Source organism: Manis javanica, chromosome 1 (genome assembly GCF_040802235.1).
Source record: "Manis javanica isolate MJ-LG chromosome 1, MJ_LKY, whole genome shotgun sequence".
Taxonomy (NCBI): domain Eukaryota; kingdom Metazoa; phylum Chordata; class Mammalia; order Pholidota; family Manidae; genus Manis; species Manis javanica.
Window position 1 is genome coordinate 203,334,312 of NC_133156.1, and position 27,177 is coordinate 203,361,488.

Sequence of the window (27,177 nt, forward strand, 5' to 3'; positions counted from 1 at the left end):
TGATATGCCTTGACCATGTATACAAAATTAAATTGGTTTAAATTTTTTATTGCTTAAAAATCAAAATTAAATTGTTAAGCATGATTATGTTTTTCATGATTCTTGTTGAAATGAAAGTCTGTGAATTTTCACCTTTTTACTATACACCATATTTCTTATTTTATTCCCTACACATTATTATCTGCTGAGCATCACTAAAAACACTATTATTCAAACATCAGAGTTCTTCTGGCATGGCAGCATGAGCAGCTCCACAGATTGATTCCTCAGAAAAGCTGGTGAAAATTATTTTTAAAATAAACTTTGGAGAAGGTTGTGTAGGAAAAATGGAAGTTCCTATGAGCAGGATTCTTGCCTGACCCTAATCTACCTGATGTTGTAATTGGCCCACTGTGTAGGCTAATGCTTACACATCCATTGGCAATGAGCCATTATTGTTGGTGTTACTATACAAAGAGCTCCACCCAGTGCTCTGCCTGGAGGAGGCCATTAAGGAGAAGAACACACTCCTGCAAGAAGCACAAGAGGTAAATATAATGAAGGAAGAAAAAAATTCATTGATGATTGAGATGGCATGGCTGCAGGTGCTATGGGGATGGTAAAAGATGTAATAGTAACACAAGAAGAAACAGTACAAGAATGCAGAATGCGAGCTGCTGTGGAGGAAATGAAAGATTTGTTGAAGAATGAGATGGAGTTGCTGCAAGGCACCGCGAAAGAGGTAAAGGCCATAAAGGAGAAGAATGCACCCCTGCTTGAAGCACAAGAGGCAGTGCAAGAACACAAGCTGAGAGGTGTTGTGAGGAGGTAAAAGATTCTGAGCAGAATGAGGCAGTGGCACTGCAAGGTGCTTTGGAAGAGGGGCAAAGACCATGAAGGAGGAGGACATACTCCTGTGAGAAGCACATGAACAGGCAGCACAAAAACGCCAGCTGTGAGGTATTGAGAAGGTAAGAGAGATGCTGATAGTGAGTTAGTGTTGCTGTGAGGCACTGTGGAAAAGGTAAAGGATATAGCAGAGGAGGAGCTCAGGAAAACAAGACAGCTGCTGTCAGCCCCAGAAATGGTGGAGGAGCCAACGGAGAACAAGGAGGTAGAGGTGGTGCTGGAGGCAGCACCCCCTCCTCTATTCAAATTCTGCCCAGTTGTAGTCAAGAAAATAAAGACGTAGCAACTGCAGGTTCCTTCCAGAAAGGTGAAACTCCCTCCCCAGAACACGGAGCACTCTATTCTATGCTCCACCCCTACACACAGGTGGAGCTCGTGGATTTGGGTTCCCTATTTTGACAGAAACTCTCAGAGTCCATTATCAGCCTGCCTCCTGTGCCTTTGGGATGTAGGGGTGAATGGGATTATTTTGTCTGGATCAAAGATGGGAAAGCTGGCTTCCCAGACAACTCATCATATCTTGCAGAAGCAAGTGCAGAATGCACACCAGATACCAGGAAATCATTTACTTCTAGAGTAGGTAATGGCCACACTTCACACTGTATGGCCCAATCAGGATGACTTACCATCTTCCCCCACTAGAGAGCAGACATATATTGAGCTCCAACAGGTATTATAGGAGTTAGGCATGAAAAATACCATTTATAACTCAGTAAATTATGGCCCAGATGAGGAGCTGTTTATGGCAGGGATGAGGGATACAGTGCTGTAAATGGCTCCCTCATCCCTCTTTGGGGCCTTAGTGGCAAATCTTGCCCCTCACTTAGGTCAGCCCATAAATGTAGTTACTGGTACTGCGCAGATTTGGGGAAGGCTGAAGCAATGTGGGCACAGAAGGGAGTGCAGTCTGCTACTGAGAGGAAGGGTTTAAAGAGTCCCATGGAGGTCAAGAGGACCCAGATGTGGGTTGATTAAATAGGGGCAGGAGCTCACAGAAATTGGATGGGAAGTCAAACAGTATCTTACTGAAGTCAGAACAGCAGTTTCAGCCACTAAGGACCAAGAAGCAGAGGACGGAGACAGAGCCACAAATGTGGCCTGTGCACCTGCAAGACTTCCTTCTGGAGAGTGACCTGATACTGCCTGGACCCACACAGGATGACCAATAGGTTATATGGTTTGACTGAGGGGAGGGTTGAGGCACCTGCCTTGAGGGACTGGGTGGGGACCAGAGGCCACATGCTGAAATATCAATCCACTGGTCCCCAGTGAATATACGTGTCCTGGCTCTGGTATACACAGGAGCTGAATGCTCAATGATTTACGGCAACTCTAAGTGGTTTCTCGGGACGCCACTGTTATAGATGCCTGTGGGGCTAAGGCTAGCAGAGTGAAACAAGCCCGAATCCAGCTGGGAATAGGGTATCTACCCCCCAAAGGAGTATACTTGTATATCTCTCCAATCCCCTAATATATTTTGGGGATAGATATCTTGAGGGGCATATGGTTGCAGACCACTGCAGGTGAGTACAGACTGAGGATATGTACAGTGAAGGCAGTTCTGAGGAGACATACTAAGCACTCATCCATAGCTTTGCCTGTGCTTCAGTAAGTGACTAATACCAAGCAATACAAATATCCTGGAGAGCCTAAAGAATCTGGAGAAACCATCCAGGAACTGGAGAAGATGGGAATTAATCAGCCCACCCATAGTCCCTTCAATCCCCAGTGAGCCAGTAAAAAAGCTGAACAGCTCCTACCATATGACTGTTGACTACAGAGAACTGAATAAAGTCATACCCCCCTGCATGCTGCTGTCCCTCTGTTGCAGGCCTTATGGACACCCTCAGTCATGAACTAGGGACTTATTATGTTGTACATCTTGCTAATGCCTTCTTTTCTATTAGCATAGCATAGGAAAGTGAGGAACAGTTTGCCTTCAAATGGGAAGGCTGGCAATGGACTTTCACTGTCCTTCCACAGTGGTATATCCATACTCCCACCATCTGCCATGGACTTGTAGCCCAGGAGTTGGCAGAATGGAAGAAACTGCCAATGGTGCAGCTGTATCATTACACTGATGGTATTATGCTCACATCTATTCTCTTGAGATATAGAAGAGGCAGTTCCTAGACTGCTGCAACATCTACAGGAGAAAGGATGGGTTCTGAATAGCACCAAGGTTCAGGGATCTGGTTTGTTAGTAAAGTTCTTGAGGTTTGTCTGCTTACATAAGACTAAAGTTATCCCAGAAGCAGTCATAGATAAAGGTCCAGGCCTTTCCTTTCCCACCCCTACAACTATGGCATTATTACAGGAGTTTTTGGGTCTTTTAGGCTACTGGACAGTGTTCATCCCTCACTTGGCACAAATTCTGAAGCCTTTGTACCACTTGGTACAAAAGGGTGTCAGGTGGAACTAGGATGAGACATGTGCATCTGCTTTTACTGCTGCAAAACTGGCAGTCAAGGTCATGCAGGCCATGAGTGTGATAGACCCATCTATGATCTAGATGTTCATGTAACCAAAGACGGTTATGGTTGGGGTCTCTGGCGGCAGTTTGAACAAACTCACCAACCTACTGTATTCTAGTTGCAACTCTGGAAAGAAGCAGAAGTACAGTACATCTTAACAGAGAAACAATTGGCTGCTGGGTACCATACCTTGCTGGCTACAGAGCCCATCACCAGAACAGCCCTGATAATGCTAATAACCACCTATCCCTTCACAGGGTGGGATGAGACTGGACCCAAAAAACACAGAATGGCATGGCACAGAAATCTACACTGGCCGAATGGGGCATGTACCTACAGCAGCATAGTACCCTCTCTACTAGCCCCTTGAGTGAAGAACTCCAACACTTATTTGAGCCAGTGACATATACTAGTGAGAGGCAGGAAGAATTTGCTTTAGAACCATTAGTATCAGAGAGCCCTTATCAGCATGGAAGAGCTCCTATACCTGAAGATGCATGGTACACAAATGGCTCCAGCCATTGCCAGACCCCAAAATGGAGGGCCATAGCTTTCCATCTAACATGGTACCATGACAAATGGTTGGCTGGTCACTGGCCCCTTTGAGGGAAAGAGTTGTGGCAAGACTTATGGGCCTCTGGTCAAACTAAACAGTTATAGTATATAATATGACAAGCCATTTGCCACTAGCATCCCCAGGAAATGATGAAGCAGATGAATTGGCCAGATGGAAAGTCTGCTGATGTGGCCCAATGGTTACATCATCATTTGTTGTATGTGGGGCAAAAGACAATGTGCGCTGTAGCCCACCAGTGGGAACTGCCTTTACCTTTGAAGAAGTCAGTAGAGCCTGGCAGGAATGCACTGTGTGCTCTAAAAGGGACTTACAGTAAGTCCCACAGCAGCCTGGGATGATAGCTAAGGAGCTGATACCCCTCATCAAGCGGCAGATAGATTGTATTGGGCCTCTGGCCATGTCAGAAGGGTATCAATATGCCACGACTGGTGTGGACACAGCTACTGGACTGATTCACTGCACAGACCAGCAAATGACCAAAGAAAGGCCTAGAGCATCTCTCTGCAGCTTATGGCTGACTGCAGGTAACTGAGAGTGATCTAGGCACCCACTTTACTGGACATGCTCTACAAGAATGGGTGCAACAGTTAGAGATAAAGTGGACGTTTCATGAACCATATAACCCTACTGGGGCAGGTATGATAGAGAGGTACAATGGTTTGTTAAACTCTGGCCTGAAGTTGGATACCAATAGTCTACTGGGATGGTCAGTCTGCTTATGGACAGTGCTACAGTATTTGAATGAGAACGCCCAGGAAGGGGCACTGAACCCCACAGATATGCTAACACACACTGCTGCCTCCCCTTTACATTTGCAAGTACAAACTAAGGAGAAATCATCAAAGCTGGGGTTTGGCCACCAGAATAATATTTTTCCACCAGCACCAACTGCAATAAAACCTGAAGACTCCATTCAGTGGACATGGCTTTGGACATTTTGACACATGAAACAGAGATGGTGGCCCTCCTGGCACCTTGAAGGCAAAGTCTGGAGGCTAGCCTCCTGTGTATTCCTGGAGTAATGGCAGAGTAGCACCCAAAGATCATGATAGTATACCCTAAATGTATGGAAGGTCAAAGCATCTTATTGGGGAGTTTTGTTTTATATTTATGACCACTGCATGCACCTCCAGTAGCACTATACACAGACTCGTCACTAACCCCCACAGGAAGAGGGGTAAAGGTATGGTATACTGTAACTAGACAGAACCCCCTTCTTGCCACAGTCCCATCACAGGACCACTCCCGTGCATGCATTCTACCTGACAGACAAGATTTGCATTTGCTTATGTTGGTGTTACTAAAACATGTGTCTTATTGCCCTTAAGGTTAACCTCTTCAAATGTCTTTGTAGATTGGGCACACACCCTAGCAAAAACTGCTACTTGCTGGGTGTACGTGGAGCTCCCTATCAGTTCCACTACAGGCCTCCCATGGACAAAAATGTGAATTGTGAACTGGGACTGGTATGAATACAACTGGAATGACCACTTGGTGGTAATTAATCTCCTCAGGCTTGAGGATTATTGTTATTTTTGTTGTTATCTGTATATTGTTGAAGCCTCTGTTGCTATTGTGAGATCTGGTTACAATGCTCCAGCTTTCTCACACAGGGACCATCAGGAAGGATTGAGGGCATACAGATTGTGAGGCAAAAATCCTGGAGGGGTGGACTGTAGGGAAAATGGAAGTTCTTATGGCCAGAATCCTTGCCTGACCCTAATCAACTTGATGATGTAATTGTCTACTGTGTAGGCTACTGCTTACACACCCATTCACAATGAGCCATTATTGTTGGTGTTTACTATATAAAGAACCCTAACCAGTGTGCTTTCCCCGAAGCAAAGATGGAGATGAACCGCAAACTTGCCACAGGCAGACATGATTCTAGCACTCAACCTGCCACTGTGAGAATAAAGCTTGGCATAAATCCTTCTATTTACAATGTTCTGTTGTTGTTATTCTGTCTCACTGAATCCAGAGTGAACTTGCCTGGGGCTGAAACAGGTCATAAGTTCATACAGCAAATGAAGAAACATTTACTCAGGAAATCGGTAACTCAGTAAGAACAGCCAGAGTCTATGGTATTTGAACCAACACTTCCCTCCTCTCACCAGCTTGGTGAGCTAAAAATCCAACTCCAGACTGTTGCAGCCAAGAACACAGGTCTCCTTCTCCCCTAACTGCCAGCTGGAGGGCTGCATTTCTCTTCTTGACCCTTGCTACCTGTTGCTGAAACTAAGCTCTGAGTGAAACTGGTAAGTAGAAATCCTCCTCTTTTACCCAGTCTATTGGTGGGATGGAACTCTACCTTGGGCACGATATTGGTGAGAATACTGGGGCTCTTAATAGCCTCGTCCCAGTTCATTGTCAAGAGTTCAACACCAAAAGAGGCAAGCCAAAGAGACCTGGGGCTGCTGTCCCATCTCTTCCACAAAAAGCTCAGCTACTATTGCAGGGGTGTTACTCTGAGGGAAGTGCATCATTGCCTCCATCCCCAGCACCAGAACCTTGCTCAGAGATTTAGCCCAAGGGAGAAACAGGCCTAAAAACAAAAAGGTCTGAATCTCTTCCCAAAGGAACTGATTTAATTCACAACAAAGTATGGAGAAGTTCAAGCCAAAGTGTGCTCTCAAAAATAATGAAACTTGTGGTGAAAGCAACTAACAGGAGATTAATAGATTCATTAAAGATATGATCTAAACAATAGGCTGGTTGGTGTATTGCCAGAGAGAACCAAAGAAAGAAAGTGCTAAGGTCCTTTTGGGGTCAGAACAAATCTCAAACCAATCTCAAAAAATAAACCCACTAGGTATTTGCTAGTTCTATAACTATACCTATAGAGGAGCCCAAATTTAACTGGATCATCTGTAGAGCAATTAATACCCCCAAGGCACTGTTGAAAACAAGAGAGTATCAGCCAGAAATTGGTAGAGATTTGACCTCGGTATAAATAGGAAACAAAACTGTGAAAGAGCCTGCCAAAATCAGTCATCCCAGGATTACTGTGCATATGCCAAACACTGAACCTTCTGAAAAGTAACATCAGAGTATAACACTTACTGTGAAAACTATAAAATAATGTTTAAAGAAATTAAGAGATCTACATAGATGGAAAAATACACCATGTTCATGGATCAGAAAACTTAACATTGTTAAGACTGCAATACTCCATGCATTAGTTTTCTAGGGCTGCCATAACAAAGTACAAGTTGGGTGGGTTAAAACAACATAAAATTACTCTCAATTCTGGATGTCAGAAGTCTGAAGTCAAAGTACTGACAAGGCCACACTCCCATTAAAGACTCTAGAAGAGAATCCTTCCCTGCCTCTTCCAGCTTCTGTTGGCCTCATGTTTCTTAGCTTATGACAATGTAACTCCAATCCTGCCTCTGTCTTCACATGGTCTTCCCTCTGTGTCTCTCCTGTGTCTCCAAATCTCTTCTTATAAGGATGCCAGTCACTGGACCGGTAGGGATCTCCCTAAACCAGTATAACCTCTTCTTAATTACTTCTGCAGAGATACTATCTCCAAATAAAGTCACACACACAGGTACTGGGGGTAGAATTTCACAAATCTTTGGGGTACATAATCCAACCCACAAACTCCCCGAACTATCTTCAGATTCAATGCACTTTTTATCAGAAGCACAACTAACACCTTTGCAGAACTGACCAGCTGATTATAAAATTCATATGGAATTGCAGGGGACCCAGAAGAGACAAAGCAATCTTAAAAAAGAACAAAGCAGGAGGACTCTCACTTCCTGATCTCAAACTTAGTACAAAGCAATAGTCATCAAGACAGAATAGGACAGGAATATAGATCAATGGAATTAACCTGAGAGTCCAGAACTCCATGCATCTATAATCAATTGAATCTTAAGAAGGGTGCCAAGACCATTCAATAGGGAAAGAATAGTCTTTTCAATGAATGGTGCTGAGCCAACTGGAGAGACACATACAAAAGATGAAGCTGGGTCCTTATCTCACACCATATATAAAAATAAACACAAAATGGATCAAAGACCTAAATGTAACAACTAAAACTACAAGATCCTTAGAAGAAAACATAGGAGTAAGTCTTTATGACCTCACATTTGACAATGAATTCTTAGATATGACACGAACAGCACAAGCAACAAAAGAAAAATTGGACTTCATTAAAATTAAAAACTTTCATGCTTAAAAGGACAATATTAATAAAATGAAAAAATAACCCACAAATGAGAGAAAATATTGTAAATCATTTATCTGATAAGGGATTGTATCTAAAAAATATAAATACTTACAACTCAATAATAAAAAGACAAATAATCCAATTGAAAAACTGAGAAAGGATCCAAATAGAACTATCTCCAAAGAAGGTATACAAATGGGCAATAAGGACATGAAAAGCTGCCTGACACCATTAGACATCAGGGAAATGTAAATCAAAACTACAATAAGATACCACTTCAAAAAGTTGGATAATAACACTAAGACAGGTAAAATAAAAAAGTCAGATAACAATGGGTGTCAGTGAGGATGTGGAGAAATCAGAACCCTCACAAATTGTCAGTGGAAATGTAAAATGGTAATAGCTACCTTGGAAAACAGTCTGGCAGTTCCTCCAACAGTTAAATAGTTGCCACATGACACAGCAATTCCACTCCTAGGTATATACCCAAGAGAAATTGAAAAGGTATGTCCACTTAAACATTTGTTCACAAAAGTCTATACCATCATTATTGATAACAGCCAAAAGGTAGAAACAACCCAAAGTGTCCACTGATGTACATTTGCCCATGGTTATAAATGTATAAATAAAGTGTGGCATATCCATACAATGGAATGTTCTACAATAAAAAGGAATGAAATATTGATACATGCTACAACTTGGATCAATCTTGAAAACATTTTGCTAAATGAAAGAAAACAATCACAAAAGACCATGTATTATTTGATCCTTTATATTGAATGTTCAGAATGGCCAAATCTATAGAAAACAAACTGGTAGTTGCTTAGTGCTGGAGAGGAGTGGAAGGGGAGAATAAGCAGGTGATAGCTGAAGTATACAGTTTCTTCTTGAGGTGATGAAAACATTCTAAAACTGACTGTGGTGATGGTTGTATATACCTGTGAATATGCTAAAAACCATTGAATTGCATACTTTAAATGGGTAGATTATATGGTATATAAATTATATCACATTAAAGCTGTTACAGAAAAGAAACAAATCACAGTACCAGAAAATCATGGCATTCTCAAAAACATCATTTAAACTGAGGTCCCTTCAATTACTTAAAAATACTCTTCAAATTAGATCAAATGTAAACAGATGGTACTTTTACTACTAATCCTCCCCTACACTATTTTTTAGAAAGTTGCGATAAATTCTTATGCTTTTCCCCTCTCCATTTAAAAAAGAAAAAGGAGAGAAATGGAAATAACAGTTAATGAACATTCTCAATGCTTCCTATTGGACATTCTTAATTTAACTTAATTAACCTCCATTTTTACATCCATTTTATAAATGCAAAAATAGGTGCAGAGAAGTAAAGTGATTTGCCCAAGGTCATAAATGTATAAGGCCTGGAGGATTTGAAGTTTTTCTGACTCCAGATCCTAGGTTCTTCTCACTCAAACAAGTTAAACCATCTCTCTTTTCTACCCTCTGCAGTCTAAATTCTCAAGCTGAACCATGATCAACAAACACACTTACTTGGCAAGGCAAGAAGACCAACGTAAGTCTGCAGCTTCTCAAACACAGCTGTCATCTTTTTCATGTCCTGAGACAGTTCTAGATTCCTGGCTCTTAACACAGATGTGCAAAGAGAAGATTCACATTCTTCTTCTAAACTAGGAATGGGGAGATTTTTCAAAAGTGAGCATTCTGAATGATTTTTCAATTAGCTATAAGATTAGCTACTAGCTGTAGCTATTAATTAGCTATTAGCTATAGATTTTCAAACAACTATATCCAAGGAAAGCTTGCAAAAAAAAAAAACCTGATCTCATTTGTAAGATTCCATTTTTTATACCAAGATACATACACCTACTTGCTATAAATGTCAGTGAAATAACAGAGGACTAAATGGAAAAAAGATAAAGGCAAGTGCCTATTATTTTTCCATCCTGAGAGCAGCACAAAATTGTTTCCCTTAAATGTAATCTCAGGAGAAAACTATTTCCTAGACTGAATTCCTAAAGAGAATTAATCCAACAGGAGCTAGCAGACAAAACCTTTTTGTCAAAGACAAAAAAGAAAACTTTTTAGAACATGTAGTTGCAAAAACCAAATTAGAAAAAAACAATCTATAGACTCAAATCTAAACATAAACTTAATATTCATAAAATACATTCTGTTTTCTATTTTAAATGGTTACTTGGGAAAATTATATGGTTAGAAAAAAACACATGGACTCAACAGTGTCTATTAAAAATATGCAGATAAGTAAAATGCTTTCTACATAATGCTAAAAAAGTTACTATTACAGTAATGATAATCACATCTATTCCCTTGACTTTGCCACTTCTCCTCTTCTACTTTATTTATAGCAGACAGCTATAAATACTAAGCCCATTTAATATAAAGAACAAGTCACCTTGTCAATTGAAGTGGTATTTAAACCAATGACCAAAAAAATTGCCTAAAATCATGACTATTTGATAAGGCAGGGCTGGAAGCATATGGGACAGAACATTCCAAGAACAGGAATCTTATATCAAGAAAGGACTTCTCCAGTGTTTTGAAAAATGTAATAGTGAAACTAAAGTAAGATAAAATAAAAATGCATAACTGTTGCAAGCAGAAAATAATGCTTCTGCAAACAATGGTTCTTAAATAGACTCTTCTTAAACAGAAGCCAAATCAATAAAGTATATTTAAGCTTCTAGAATCAATTTGCAAAAAAGGCTTAATTATACTGAGTCACAACATGTAAGGATCTGAATGAAACTATTACTCATAATTATTAAAGTCAGAATTCCCTGATTCCTAAAATTCTGTCATATGCACAAATCATAGAATTTGGTTATTGAAATACCCTGTTAGGTTAGAATTAGGAAATAAAATGGCTTTTAACGCATATTAATTTTTTTGAGTAATGAAATTCTTTATATTTTTGAAAAGCTATCCTACTACTTTAGTTTTACATGGACTTATGAACTACAGTTATTTGTATATTTTCATTCTGTAAGTAATGAGGCATATTTTCTAAGCCTCATTCTGCAATATACTATAATACATATGTGTTCACATTTCTCTCATGTTCCAGTTATATCATTCTTTCATTTATTTTTTAAAGGCTAAATTTTGGGATGAAAAGATTTAGATGAATTAGGAGTCTTAGTAGTTTTAGACCAAAAGTATCAAAACATGCAAGCAGTATTATTAAATTTCCAGTTACACAGATTGTTTTCTCTTGCTTTTCTAGAAATATTTAAGTCTATTAAATGACATATAAGAGGGCTGAAGTAGATACACCAAAATTTTATTTTATAACTTAGAGTCACCAGTAATAAGATACTACTTCAAAGAAACCTAAGAATTATAGATTCAAATGTAGAAGTTAACCATTAAAACCCTAGTCAAGATTTTTATAGCACCTTGAACGACAAAGCAAACCTGAAATATTTCTTTCAATAAATGTGTCATTCACAATCGTTGAAAATACTGGTTCACAGCATTATGTGACGTCAGTAGTAATCACAGGCTAGAACTACTAAAAACCCCTAGTTTATGAACAATTCAGTTTTCTTAAATGTAAGTCCATGCTGCTCAAGCCACAATTTTCCTTTTTCAGAAAAGTTCAAATTGGTTAAGGTACAGAAAGGTCAGGCAGATCACATTTTATTAACTCCAGCACAAGTCAGGTGACACCCCACAATATCCCAAGCTCCTTATCCTCAAGGGGTAAGTACCTTTTTAACTGATAAGGAAGAATCTTCCTAAGAAAACATATGTAAGAGGTTAAATGCTCTGAAAAAGTTTTCAATTTCACAGTTGTCTCCTGAAAAAGAAAAACAATTTCAGGGTTAATAGTGTTATCTGACATAGAGAAGCTCCCATTTCCAGAAGTAAAACAAGAAAATTACCAGGACAGTCACAGTATCCTCAGTAATACTTTCAAATAAATGAAGCATTCCTTCCTCAAGAGGGCGGACATAGGACGCATTTTCATGAAGATATTGTGAGAACTAAATACAAGGGAAAGAACTGTGAGTTGAATCACTGGAAAATAATGAATAAACACATTTGTAAATGGACTCACTGATTTGTGAACCTAAATTCTTTTGGAAACATTTTTTGGGGAAATTTGGCTTTTACACAGAGATGCTCCCCTCTAACAAGCCCAGATACTGTATCCAAGTCCCTATCCCATTCTAGAGGAACTAGGAGAGGGGTAACATAATTAACAACCAAGTATAGGAGGAAATGGGGAGGGGATGATACTTTATAACCCAGTATCAACAGGCCTCCCTCCCTAAACACCTACCATAGGGGGTCTCAGTTTTAAAAAAAAGAGAGAGAGAAAGATTTAAAAATCAAAACTGTATGACAGATTTTTTGTTATGTACCTCATTTTTAAAAAACAAGTCAATTGAAGACAGCTTCTTATTTTTACTGTGTACAATATTTTGGGTTAATAAATTCCAGGAATGTAATTATCATCAAAATAGGCTAGTAAGACTTTTATACCTTACTACTTACATTATATATATATATATACACCTTAGTATTTACAAAGGACTAATTCACTATGAAGACTAGATTCAGAAAAAGATCCTACAGGCATTTAGACAATTCAGAAGCAAAAAGTTAGTTTTCACTTACAAAGTATCTCAACTACCTAAGTATTGCAGAATGGCTCAAATTTCAGTTTCTCAGTATGGAAATGTGCAGTCTCGCTTTGCAGAAATGTGATTCAACTGGCTCCACTGCAAACTACACAGATATATATGGCCTTGGAAAACTCACTTCACCCCTCTGGGCTTCAGTCTTTACAGCTGTAAAATAAGTTGAACTCCAAGCTTATAGGTTTAAATATCTACTTTATGATTTTATGAGCAAATCTGAACACCCTAGTCCCCTTTTAACATATGGTTTTTGAATCTCATTCAATAATAGACACAGGGCCTTTTTCATAGGCCAAAGCACCAAAGGTAAAAACCAAGAAATCTATGAATTCTTCAAAGTAATGAAGTAGTAACAGATATGTCAAGGTTAACATATTTGATTCTCATCATATGAGCATAATATGACAACAACCTAAAATAAAATTCCAGTGAAGAACAAGTATTGAGTAGAAAGTGTTTTATTATACAAGGTAAAAGAAAATATGAATGATGAAGGTCATTAAAACGTGGAGGTTGAGTAAGTATGAAGACTATGATTAGAGTTTCTTTCCATGCCCTACCCAGTACTTGGTTGGTACACAAAAGGGGTCTGAAAATGAGTAACATGTCTTCCTACTTCTTCACAGCAAACAAAAGGTATCCTGAGTCAAATTTACCTTCTGATTCAATGGAGATATAGTGTCAATGGCAGAATCAATAGGAAAAATCTGAATCTTCTGTTCTGTATAGGTGTGAAAGTTCAGAAGAGCCGTCACAAGATCTTGAATGAAAGACAGGGCCTGCCCTGCAATGTCCCGCATCTTCAACTTTAAAATGAAAAGTATACAGTTATAGTCAACCATCAAACTGTTATTCTCAAAAGTTTCCTTTTATAGGAAACATCTGAATTCTAGTATACTTTATAATTATTCCTTAATTTAAATTAATTTGCTTCCACTTGGATTCTAACATTCCCATCTAAGCAAATGAGAAAGCCACCAGTTTTGGCAAATACAGTTCTTCCACTTAACTGTTCAAATCCAAGATTCAACAACCTAGAAGAAAGGTATGGTTCATAAAACTGGTGGAGCCCATAAGCAGACCAGCACCAAAGCACAAGGGGTTCAGTTCTAATGTTATCAGACAAGAGACAGCAAAAATTTGTAATACTTAAGAATTCAATAAACAGTGTGCAATTTTAAACAAATGCATGAGAAAGTATAGCATGAGTTAAACATAATGGTTTAGTGCACTAAGCAAAGACCTAAACAACTAAGTCTTGTTTATGAAAAGTCTGACATGCACATCGCCGAAAATAAAAACTGTCTTTACCTGATGTCTCCTATTGTGGAGTGGAACATTCAGAGCATTATACCGACTATATTCTACAAAACAAAAACAGATGAACACTAAATCATTTTATATTTAGAGAAAAACAGCTTAACTGCAAAATCATGAAAGCTATGCAAGAAAATCAGGTTTATAAGAGAATTTAAAGTGATTAAGGCCATAATTACAGTATAGGAAAATAATGAAATTCATAGAGAATCAGTTGTTTCTCAGATGAGGCAATACTTCTAGTTTCTTTTTTTTTTACCTTTAGGATAAAAAAAACATGTTTCTGTTTTCTAAGAAATTATTGCAAAAACTTTTTTGGGGCCTATCACGATTACTCATGATGTTCTCACTATCTTCAGTCATTCTTCCTTTTAAGATAACCCTGCACACAACTGCCACACTTATCATCCTAGAATACACTGTTTTCATAATACTACAATATCTGAAAATCTATCAGTCTGCTGCTGATTCCAACAACTCAACCCTAACTTTTCTGGGTCAGTTTCCTTCTTTCTCACAGTACTCCTCTCTCCCTTAGAATCGGTCATCAACCTCTGATAGCTTTCCAACAACATCTGGTCTCGCACTTCTTCGAACTCCACATTTTAATGACCTTCATCTCTACTTATCTCTGCATACCACTTTAGCCACTCAAACCTTCCCTCCTCTGCCTCTGTCCTCAGCCAGAATTACTCTTGTGCCAAAACCTGAGAAAGTCCCCATGCCATTCTCATCCAATTCTTTCTAAAGTTCCCATTTCTATTAAATCAGTTTCGTCTCCCATCCACAGCTGAATCTCTCTTCCTACCAGTCCTCTGAGCCTTGCCTGTTTTCCTTCCCAGCCTGGTCCATCATTTTCAACAATGTTCTTGCTAAGACAAAACCAGGTCAGGGTCCACAACAATATATTCCACCTAACTTATGGGGGCTTCAACGCTACTCAGCATCCACCATTTCATTGCGGTATCCCTATCGTACTTCCCCTCTGACAATTACTCCAAAGCTTTTCCATTTAAGCCCCTAATACCATTCCTCCTCTCCCCTCTGCCCATGGATGGGTTGGCCCTACAATGCCAAGCAGACCAGCACCAAAGCACAAGGGGTTCTTACACTCCCTGCCCTCCATCTCAGAGGCTACAGCTTCACATAACCATTCCTCAGCTAATCTTCCTCCTGGGCCCCTAGTAATAGCTCCTCCTGACCCTCACAGGGCCCACTTTATCAATCATGCCTACTTCTTACATCCTCAAATTACATCATTTCAAAAAATCATTTGTTGCAGCTTGTTTAACTATTTCACAGGGACTTCTTCCCCTTTACTTTTATCATACTTAACTCTCTGCCCTCACCCATCCCCTGCACACACAACTTTTTTCTTTTACTCTGCTATAGTGCTCTCATCCTTTCCCATGTCCTTCATTCCCACTGCTCAAAAAACAGCATGTCTCTGCTTGCTCCCTCAGCATCCATTCACCTCGAGCAATCTGGTACCCTCCTCTACTTTGCACAGAAATACCCCTCTCAAGGGCCACTACTCCTCTCAAAGTCATCAAGTCACCAAACCCAGTTGCCTTTTCTGTCATCATCACCCTCTCTGACCAATGAGTATAACTGATGAGCACCACCAGGTTGAATGCTCTCTCTCTTCTTCTATCTCACCCAATTCCCCAGCCCTGCTCCACCTCAGCCTTCCTCCTTCCTTTTCACTGCAATGGAAAACTCTCCAAGGATCCTGCACAGGCCTCTGCACTTTGTACTCCTCATTTCCACCACTTCTGACAGAGGGGCTCATCCACCCCAATAGTGTCAACTCCCTAGGTCTCTAGTTTCTCTCCCTAGGTCTATGCTTTTATTTATAAACGCATATACTAAGAGGTAAACAGATACATACCAATCTGTCAGAATATTAAACAACAAAATTAACTTCATCATCTTTCCCATAAATCTGCTCTTTGTCTGCCTCTTTAATTGCTGTCAACTACACCCCACATCTTTCCACCACACTGCCTCCACGACACTGCCTCCACCCTCTCTCTTGCCTCTTATATTTCCCTGAAAACTCAGGCTCCAGCCTCTGTAATAGCACAGCAGGACTATCACCACAGTAGTCTCCAGCCTCTTTCACATTCCAAGATGGTCTCCACTCTTTCCAGATTAACTTTGAGTGTGTACAGATCTCATCATTATATCCCCTGGATCAAAAGCTTCTCCAGCAACCCCTATGCCTTGTGAATTAAGTTCAAAGTCCTTTGCCTAGAACTCTACAGTCCAGTTCCACCCATCTTTTCATCACTGTCTTCCACCCCCACCCACTCTAGCCTCCTGTCATGCTTATCAGGCTGTGACAGCACCTTCTGTCCTTCGTACCTCACTCCTCACAATTCCTGGCTCATTCTCCCTCATTTCTGCACAATTAAACCTACTCATGCCTGCAAGCCCAGCTCAAAGAATAATTCTTCCAGAAGACTTCCCCAAACAACCTCTGTCCTTCCTTTGAAATCCCAAGAGGTTCTTTATGCAACTGTTTAACATATTTCAGACATTTCTATATATTATCTGTCCCACACTAGACTATAAATCCCTTGAGGGTAGACATTTTTGTCATATAAATTTTTGCATCCCCTATGCAAAAATATACTCCTATGTGCACTCAACAAATGATCTTTAAATATTTTGGAACAAAAATAAATATCATATCATATTGACATGATAAGGACCTAAAGCAGGAAGACAAGTAATACTGGAAAAGAAAGGATAAATTCAAGAAACTCAGAAGATTATTAGAACCTGATGTCTTACTAACAGGAAGGATTAAAGGGAAAATGAAATGCCAAGGTTTCAAGTCTAGTGGATCAAAGGTATGCCAGTGCTATTTATATTAATGGAGAAACTAGAAACAGGTGCTGTTTTCAGAAGAATTTAGGTTTTTGATGTAATAATGACATGCTGATTTTAGTGTCAGATCAAACTGCTACTCTTTTCTGGTGTCTTTTCATTCCTCTTTTTTTAGGTTTTCCCTAAAAAATTTATAGGAAGCAAAAAATTAATTTCAATTATGTGTAAAAAAGGAAATGTGTACTTATCTGAACATAAGTTTCAAAGTTCAAACAAATACTGTTTTCAAAGTTCAGATTTCTTACCTTTAAGGTTACAAAATTGGTACCTATCACACACATAAGTTGATTTTTTTTAAAGCTATTTTTATTGCTCTTGGCTGTGCAAATTACCAGACCACTCCCAGGATGAATTTAACTAAGTCGCTCCCTAACTATCACCAGGGGTTACCCAAGGGGCAAGAGATACCCAGCTAAGAAGATTTACATCCTCTCTCCCCCAACCACGAACAACTTTTCTTTTACAAATTTTTGGGTACTTTATGTGCTAGTTGGTTTTTTACCTTGGGATATGCTAAATACATGAAGTAAAAAAATGTGGTTGGAACTCCTTCCAAGAAGGCTGATTCTGGAGTAGTTATGACAATTTAAAATCTTCTTAGGAAATATGAGGGCCAAAGATAATCAAAAGAAAGACAAAGCAACCTTCTGTTGCACCAAAAAAGTCTTTTGCCAAATAGATCAGAAATTATTTTAATTAATTGGCTACCTCACAAAGGTTCAAAGTTGCAAATAATGGAAAACTGTACATAATACCTACTTGTATCATTAAAAGGTACTTTTTCATTGATGATTGATAAGGATTCCTCTAATCTACCTGACAAATCTTCATGAAGATTCTTTAACTGCAATTGACTGCAAGAAAAAAAAAAATAGATGCACATTATCACCAATCAGCAGCAGATCCTCATTTACTTATTACCTCAACAGCTGGCATCAGACTTTCAGAGAAATTGTCTGACATTCCGCCTGACATCTGAGAAACTCTTGGTGATAGAGTTATTAAAAGATGAAGATAAGAAAAATACTAAGCCTCGATTCTAAAGCCCCTGAGACTTCTACTGAGTGATGTTGAAGTTTGGAAGAATTTATCACAGTCCCAATATCTTTTACAATCTTATTTCCCCAAGCTCAAAGTAATCTTGGAGCCATTTCAAAATTACAAATTTTCTCTTTACAACACATAAATGTATCTTCAAGTAGTAAAGTTCTTTTTTAAGTATTAGATCAGACCTTTTTTTCACTGAGCTCTAAATCTGATTATTTTTGGTTTTGATTCAATTATGAACATAGGTATACATCTAAACCATGCACATAATTCTATCAGTGCAACTAAAGTATAAGACGCTCCCTTGATTTTATTAAAACTTAAAACATATTATGTCATTTATCAAAAAAATGGTGTACACTCTACCACCCACCAATAAGTAATATTTTAATTTTAAAAGTATCTCCCAATTAAATCCCTCTATTTTATTCATGACCTCTATTTTATTCAAAATATACCACTAAAAGGTCACATCATGATTAGTCACTTTTCCTGCCTGGGACTAACAAAGGCTCCCTCTTGAGTGTAGTCTAAGACAGAAAGTTTCAGATACTACTAGACAGTCCACAGTACAGGAGCCCTGGGATGCTATCTGCCACAGCGCAGAACACCTGCAGGCTGAGAACTAGTGCACAAACCACTCTACCAAGAATACATAAGGCCCCAGAGATAACAGAACTGAAAAGGACCCTGGAGATTACCTACGCCTGTCTCATTTCAAATGGGAGAAAATTAAGACAGAGGAGCTGCTAAACCAAAACTCGGGTCTTCTGATTCTTACGTCAGGGCCCCTCGGATTGCACATTTCCACATACCATTCTTCTGTTCGAAGCCGACATTCCTTGGCCTCCTTTTCTAGAGTCTGAGAGTTTACCTGAATTTTAGAAGAAAAAGAAAAGCAGATAGTAGATGGCTAAGGCTATAGATGACAGCACACTTAGAAAACAATACAGGCAATAGTCTCACCTTGAATGATTAATTTTGTGTTCTCTACGTACACAGACGATTTACAAAAGTCTACTATTTCTTAACATGCTATCACGAACAGCAGGGCTTACTTCTAGTTTGGCCTTGTCATTCTGCAGTTTCTCGATGGTTTCCATGTACTTCCGTGTCAGGCCGTCAACCACGGCCTGGTGCTGGGCCGCCTCCATCTCCAGAATGGCCAGCCGACTCCTCAGTTCTGCTTCCACATGCTTGTGCTGCTCATCAGCTTCAAAAAACTGAAAAGATAAAATCATTTTCTCTTCTCACAATATCTTTATATATCCAAACGAAGGGAAAAACAGCAGCAGTTTAACTATCCATATGGTTCCATATGCTCACTAAGCAAATCCCCCCCCATACACACACGATCTCACTGCATCCTCACAGTATGTCAGGGTAGTGCTATTGTCATCCCTCTTTTACCAGATGGGGAAACTGAAGTTATGTACCAGAAGGGGCTACATAACTTGCCAAATGTCTCAAAGCTAAAATATAGTAAAATGAGATTTGAACACAAAAGATCTACTCCAAAGCCTACTTACTACCTCTCAGTCTCATGAATTTCTATTCAAATGATTTCCGGCACATACAGAATTCAATGGAACAGGGTATAGCTTTCCTACTAGGTTAACTTCCACAATTTTAATAATCAAAATTCAAGTAGATATTATTCCTAAAACAGGTAAAGCTCTTTTCCTTAGTGAGAATCTAATATGAATTAAGAATTATGAGTACTTCACATGAAATGCACTGAGGTCAGAAGTTCATTTTTTTTAATTTTCAAAGACTGGGAATAAATGCCTATTTATTTTCCAATGTTTGATATGCTCACCATTTCACAAAAAAATCAGAAGGTGTAGTTGAATACACTATACTATGATGTTTACAGTATGATGAATGTTTGGAGGCAAACACTGATTATTCAACATTCCATAAATATTTGAGGACCTGCCATGAGAGCCTGTGCTGGGACTGGGCATATAAAAATGACATGATCTATATATACCCTAGCGGACCTTACAGACCAACATGTGAACAGATAAAAACCAAACAGACAGTAATAAATTAAAAAACAAATACTACCTATTGATAAGCTCCCATTTAAATGATCTATCCAATCATTTTCTATAGAAAATGAATAATGCCCAGTATATTTCTGGTTTGTTAAGTTACAGTTACTCTGTTGTCCTCTAAACATATACATACTTCAAAGCATATGTCCATATTAAGATATGAATGAGATTTTAAAAATGAATAAATGACTGTGATACATAAACTAAAAACCATAGGAAACATTAAAACACACTCATATATAAAATGTTCTATCCTGCAGTTGGTTTTCCACATTGCAGATCAAATGACCCATTTCTTAATTCCTAAGGAAAAACAGGAAGTTTTCTCACTTGTATATGCAACCGTTCATTCTCTTCTATCTTCTTCTGCAGATCTTCATCGAAGACACTCTTCTGCTCTTGACTCAGCTGAGAAGATTCTCCACTTTTCTGATGGAAAGAATAAGTTATGTCCACATACTTGCATCCTTTAGAGAAACATCCTAAGGTATAGATTCTCTATCACCTTAGTAGCTTGTCTCTTCTATATGTTCAACATTCTCAAACAATCCTTCAAAAAGTTACAGTCCATCATTTAACTTTTCCTATGTGACAGAAGTTGGAACTGTAAATATTACAATGAGCAGGAAAACTTAAGAGAGAGAGAGGGAAAAAAAGAACAGATAAGGTTCACTATTCCTTGCAGACAAATTCAGGAGTATTCCCTTGGAAGACAGAGCAGATCCAGAAAGCTAGCAATATAAATGCACTAGACATATGTAATGTCAGTTTGATTTTTTGGTTTGGGAAATGACAGTTATAGCAATTCCATGAGTCTGAGTTGCTAAATTCATTTAAGAAATTGTAATCAATTATTCAACATTCACAAAGATAAATTCATATAAAAGTTCACATAAAGTTCTAATTTTTCAAACTTCACATAGCCAATAAAATAAATCTGTTATAAACAGAAGGAAAAAGCTCTAAAATTATGATAAATACTTCCTTTTGCTTTTTTATTAACATTAACTTTTTCTACATAGAAGAACAGCACTATTTAAAAGAGCCAATAAAGAGCATTTGTTTTCATGGAATATAAGAACTGAGACTTCAAGGGACAGCCTAACAATGAAACTGTTCAAACTCAGTCACCACCCTTCTCTGCCTTTCCTGTGCCCTCACTCCTCACTTAAAATGAAGTCAGTCACTGAGGCAACGTGAACCAATGATTACAAAGCCCTTTGAAAATGGAGTACGTATGTAAAACAAAACATTAAATATCCATCGTGCTTGGGACACAAGGAGCGCACAAGGAACACTGCTGAATGACATATTCCATGTCTTTAGTGCTTCCAAATTTGGAGAGCTTTAATTAATATTAATTCACAAGTGTTGCACTAGAAAGAAGCCCTGGAAGAGGACCTTACTAACCTGGGGAGCAAGTCTGAAGTACAAATGGCTATTCTTTCCTAAAGGTCTTTCAGAATTTCCATAGCATGCATATTTTGACAGTTTCCCAAGTGATTCTAATACATACCTGTTTGGTTCTCCCTGTTCCTCATTTACTTGAAAATTAGCATTCTAGAGAATTCTTTCATGTAGGGAAATACATATGAAAAGCTACTAACATAATTATGTCACCTGCCCATCATATGACAAATAAAGTCCTATTTACTTTCACATGATCTTCACAACAAACCTGAGAGTATTATCCCCCTTTTACTGATGGAGCAACTGAGATTGCAAAGCTAAAAAATTTGGCTACTCATAGATCTATAAATGGGAGACAAATTCAAGCCTGGGCTTAGCTCCAAAGCCCATGCTGTGTTCTGTCCTCTGGATCATGCTGCTTCAGAGTTATTGTGTGCCTTCTTCCCTCCTACTACTCTATTGTTACTGCCTCGATTTACACATCTATGTGGCACTGCTCTCAATACACACAAGCCTGAAAGATTCAAACCACTAGTCCTTACCCTGAAAAAAATGCAACTTCTTAATCATGGAATGTTCAAAAGTACCAGATCATCCTTAGAGTATTAAGAATCTTATCTCACTATATAAACCATAAGGGGAGAAGTTTAATTTTACATCTCCAGACAAGAATACTAAATTAGCCTCATAAATAGAAACACCAAGAACATTTATCTGCAGCAAATTTACAAACCTAACCTACGAGTATTTCAACTGCTACTTTCACAGGAGCCATTATACTTTGACAATGCTTCTTGTTTTCTTTGTCCTACCCTGCATCAATAGCAACTTGGAATAACAGAAAGATGTCAATAATTTTGACCAATATATAATATTCCTTTCACTTTTCTCAGCCACTAATCAAATACTGCATGTTTGCTCCTCTTAAGTTCTTTAAAACTCACTTTCATATACTAATACTTAGTATATATTAATAGTGAACATCTGCTTTCTTAACCCAATACCCAGGTGTAACAATCATACATTAAAAAATGGAGAGGTGGTTATCTTCTGTTAAAATCAACATGGCCCGTAGACATCTGCCCTTAACGAAAGCTCACACTAACTTGCTTTTATCTGACCCACCTTGTTTTTCTTGCCTCGGGGTTCACTTAGAGCCAGTTCATCTTGAAGTAGTTCTACCCTCTTGGCGAGCTGCAGATTTCGAAATGTCAAGCTGTCCATTTCCTGCTGTAGTTTTCTCAATGACTGATCCTTCATTTTCAGTTGTTCCTACATCAGAGTGAAAACAGACCATTCCTTATAATTTAGCCTTAAGGTTTAAAAAAAATGAAAAAAACATTATTTTTGTTTCACCAAAATAATAATCCAAACCTTTTGCTTTAGGCAATTCACATGGCATGTTTATCATTCCGCTTCCTGTGTTTTTAGCTCTCTTTCTGTAACAAAATTACTTTTTAGCCAATCCAAGTAAATTTAAAAATAAAATAAAAAGAGTATATGTACTGAAGTAACAAGATAGTCATCAACTTAAAGTAAAATATCCACAACTGTATGTTGTTACATAATGTTGTTATATATGTGCCTGGAGGTGAGGAGACAAAAAGCCTGAGGCGACAATTTTATAAACTAAAATTTATAGAGAGAACCTCAGACTCACTGATGATGCCCTTCAGTAAGCAAGAATGGGAAGAAATACATTTGTATTCATTTTTTCTATAAATCTTCCTGGAATTTAAGTCAGGCAAAATGAAGTCTTCTCAATACACTTAATTTTAAATCACTCTGACTTGTCAAAGATAAAAATCAGTATTACCCTCACACACGTATATTTGCAGATACTGTTCAACATCAATCCACTTTAACGTTACATGAAAATAGAAACCAAATCTAAACAACTTATCTGCTGCTAACCATTCTATGCTGTTTATACAGTAATAGGGTAAGAAAATGGGAAATTAAAGAAATACGTAGTTTCACTCTATTTAAAAAAAATATTATACTAACTGCAATACTTACAATGTTCAGACAACTTTGTGTTCACTGGTAATCTAACACAGATGGCCATATACTATTGTGCATTTAAAAAACTGTACTTTAATTACTTTCACTGAAATACCATTGTAAAGCTAAGAAGAGGTCAAGTTTTAATGAATAAGTGATTTAAGTGTATTGAAATAGCAACCCAAAAAACATAGGCTGGTGTCTGCAATATAGTGACGTTATTTGTGTGTTGAATGCAGGGCCAGAGGGACAAGAGATATGTTTTCATTAAGTAGAAAAACACTTTGTTCTTTTCTATTATTTGTTTAGTAAGCCCTTAATTTCTACTTGAAATTCAATGGTAGGCTTAGACCAGCCTATATCCAAATGATCATGTTTCAAATTAAAGAAATCCAAATCAATGAATGCTTACTTACTGAAGCAGCAAACCCAAATATAATCTAAAGCTTACTATAATAGAAAACATCCTAACATTCCCACTGAGCAAACCAGCAAATTGTCATTCTTAATGTGATTATAATGACCACTGCAGTGAATAGTAAAACAAAAAGTAATTTCTTTACATCCTTATAATTAGTTAGTCACTAGTTAACTATGCCCTAACTCCATTAACCAATTGACTTCAGAAGACATCTATCAAGTTCTCTGTAAATCCTAGTGTCTGCAGTGGGGATGATAATGCTATCTGCTCTCATAGAGTTGTTGTAAAGACTGGCGTGTTGGATATTATGTGCTTAGCACAATGCCTGACACACAGTGAGTGCTCAATGAATAGAACCTGCTATCCCCATCACCACTGTCACCACCACTGCCACTATCACTGATTAATCAAACACAGCCAGTGACAGGAAGGTGTCAAACACCAGGGGTTACTAAGACAAGCTAGGAAATACTTTCCCAAGTAATGAGTTTTCAACATCATTGGGAGAGAGAATGATCATTTCTTCAATGATTTAGGCAAAACAGTAACTTGACTATCAAACCCTAACTATAAAGGTTATTTTTAATAATCTTGCCCTGGGCACAGAGAGCTTCAGAAGTCTGGGTAAGGTGCTCTGAACCTCTCAGGCCTGAGTCTGTGGAACACAGCCGAGGACAGGGCACTCTCAAGAGACAAATTTCTCGAGTGTGGGGTCCAAGACTGGCCAAATAACAGGATATATTTCTGGGTCTTCGTTACCTAAGTGGAACCACCTACGATATGTCACTGGTTGGGGGCTACTCCAGACAGAGATGAAAGAAAAGGGAATCCTCACCCCTTTTGACTAAAGAGGGAACAATGGAGAGTGGAAAAGAATAAGGTGGGAAGTATATTTAATGGAAACTTGGCCAAAGGAATCCATACCCTAGAATGAATTTATCCAATTGAAAATATCACTAAGCAATATTTATTATATGCCTACTAGAATGAGATAGAAACAAATTCCTTCATCTCCTATCAAGTATCTCCCCTCAGTTAACAAAGGTGCTGATGGTAAAATGTCTCAGAGCATCCTGATTAACACAGGTTATTACTATTAATGGCTCAACCCAAAAGAAAGATTAATGCACTAAATGATTCACACTTTCAGATCCATTTATTAGTGGACAACCATCCACTGAATGCTGGGGATATAAATATGAATATGACATAGCCCTTCTCAGAGTGCTTTCTAGTGATGAAGACAGATAAGAAGCCCAATTAATTCATACAAATTTAGCTAAATAAAGGCCTTGAGGTGTAAGAGAAATGCATTAAAGTCAATATAATACTTCTTTGTACTTCTTAGCTAAGGAAATCAAAGCACTTCACAGTCATACCTAAGCAAGTAGGAAAGTTGAACACAAAAAATTCTATTGCCCTCCCTAACCTCTAGTGAATCAGTGTCAGAGCTGGGACTTTAACCCAGAAAACAAGCTGAATTCACTGCTTCGAGCATCACCAAAAACTAACTTAACCCTCACAATACAAATATTTTGTTGCATACCTTCAAAGCAGCAGAATTTGCTTGTTCATCCACCACACCCTTTTTCAAGACCTGATTCTGAGCCCGAAGCTGAAAACAGAGTAAGCAATAATTAATTTTAAATATAAAGCAATCCCTTATAGCAAGGAAATCACTTACCATTACTCTACAGTAATCACTACTGAGTAACTATCTTCACACATATATATGAGAATAAAAATATTAGCCCAGAAAAGGACAGTATCACCATTCTGTCATTTTACAAATAAGGACCCAGAGGTTGAGCTGCCCAATGACATAAAACTAATCAGTGGCAAAATTGAGTCTAGGTCTTAAGATCAAGGTCTAGATTTCTCAACTTTCAGTACACAGTTCTTTCTATGAAGCATCAGCTGAGGCAAGTGTACAAAAAGCAACAAAGAAGAGACTCACCTTAGAAGTTGGTAATCACAGTTACCATCTGAATGCTCACTACATACCAGGCACTGTCCTAAGACCTTGACATGTATTAGCTCATTAATGCTCACAAGTCTATGAAGTAGGTACTATAACTACCTCCATTTCACAGATTTGCAAATGGAGGTACAGAGAAGTGGCAATGCTGAAATCCAAACCCCAGCAGTTTGGGATCCTGAGTCATAATGCCATTAGACAATACTGTCTACTATTTTATAAAGTTAAATATAAATGAAAAAAGAGGTGGGCTGCAGAGGTGGGAGAAGCCTTTGAAGATGTAGGACTTGGTTTTTTTTTTTCATAGTTAATTTTCTTAGATTGAGGTGTAACTTTATTTTAAAGAATACAAATCAAAAATTATACGGCACATTGAATTTCTACTTATGTATACATCTATATAACCACTACTAGCAGGTTTTTAAAAGACAAAATCCATTTCCATAGTAAGAGCAAAGTTCTCATCAAGGATAACACAGAGCACGTAAGTATAAACACATATACAAGTCCAGTGCAGCCAAAGCCAAGAGTTTACAGGCTAATATTTGAGGGCTCAGTACAGACACCAAGAAAAGACCAGATTCTTCTCTGAGAAACTGAACAAAGAGATGATTTCATGTTAAGAACTTAAAAAAAAAACCTGCTTCTAATTCTGCATAGCACAGATCTGTCTTCTGAGAACAGAAAAACCCTTTTCTGTGTGACAACAGGAATATTTTAACACTAAACCTTAAACTGAGAATCAGACACTCAACAGAAACTTAGCAAAGATTCTAAGAAAGTCAGGAATATTGCAGGATATTTAACAGTTTTGAACAAAAGACAGACATAAAAAAATGAGCTTCTACTTTTAGAAAGTTAAAGGTCACAGTTCATTACCACAACAGAAAGAAGACCCAAATCTTGCTCCACCATTTACTAGGCAATATAAATTTGGGAAATTAACCTTACTAAGCCTCAGTTAAATGGTCTATAAAATGGGTGAATGAATGTGTCTACCTTACTGTCCTTCTGAGTCTCTTGTAAGAATCAGGTAAGGAACCTACGTCAAAGCACTTTCTAAACCATAAAGTGCTCCACAAATGGAAGAAGAGCTCTTATTACTAGAATAGAATCAAAGGGCCAAAACATATACTATAGTTTTGGCTAGTGTAAGGCATTGTGCTACATAATATGCATGAGAGAAAAAAGTAAAAGATGATGTCCCCATTTTCAAAGAGCTTATAACTTAAAGGGGAAGATAAATGATAACTAACAATACTAGG

The 27,177-nt window shown here is 38.1% G+C and overlaps 1 protein-coding gene and 1 long non-coding RNA gene across 8 annotated transcripts in view; one reads left to right on the plus strand and one right to left on the minus strand.

Annotated features, from left to right (window-relative positions):
* PPP1R21 (protein phosphatase 1 regulatory subunit 21) overlaps positions 1 to 27,177 on the minus strand; it is a 68,898-nt gene that overhangs the window by 34,446 nt on the left and 7,275 nt on the right. For 4 of the 6 annotated variants that reach the window (XR_005062977.2, XM_017675259.3, XM_017675260.3 and 1 more), the window contains 11 exons: positions 25,481 to 25,549; positions 22,635 to 22,781; positions 20,430 to 20,528; positions 19,098 to 19,262; positions 18,855 to 18,913; positions 17,752 to 17,846; positions 14,092 to 14,144; positions 13,437 to 13,586; positions 12,019 to 12,120; positions 11,845 to 11,933; positions 9,644 to 9,780 (listed from right to left, as the gene is read on the minus strand). Coding sequence is in view for 5 of the 6 variants with exons in the window: in XM_017675259.3 (XP_017530748.2) it covers positions 9,644 to 9,780; positions 11,845 to 11,933; positions 12,019 to 12,120; positions 13,437 to 13,586; positions 14,092 to 14,144; positions 17,752 to 17,846; positions 18,855 to 18,913; positions 19,098 to 19,262; positions 20,430 to 20,528; positions 22,635 to 22,781; positions 25,481 to 25,549 (1,165 nt within the window). In the remaining variant the exon portion in view is untranslated. Of the gene's footprint in view, positions 1 to 9,643; positions 9,781 to 11,844; positions 11,934 to 12,018; positions 12,121 to 13,436; positions 13,587 to 14,091; positions 14,145 to 17,751; positions 17,847 to 18,854; positions 18,914 to 19,097; positions 19,263 to 20,429; positions 20,529 to 22,634; positions 22,782 to 22,883; positions 22,949 to 25,480; positions 25,550 to 27,177 lie in introns of all 6 variants that reach the window. The other 2 variants (XM_017675262.3, XM_037024516.2) reach the window with 1 other exon arrangement.
* The window catches only part of LOC108406523 (uncharacterized), a 32,438-nt gene continuing 6,540 nt past the window's right edge, over positions 1,280 to 27,177 (plus strand). For both annotated transcript variants that reach the window (XR_001855476.3, XR_001855475.3), the window contains exons 1-3: positions 1,280 to 6,197; positions 9,602 to 9,665; positions 20,472 to 20,586. This is a non-coding gene — a long non-coding RNA (uncharacterized lncRNA). The remainder of the gene's footprint in view (positions 6,198 to 9,601; positions 9,666 to 20,471; positions 20,587 to 27,177) is intronic.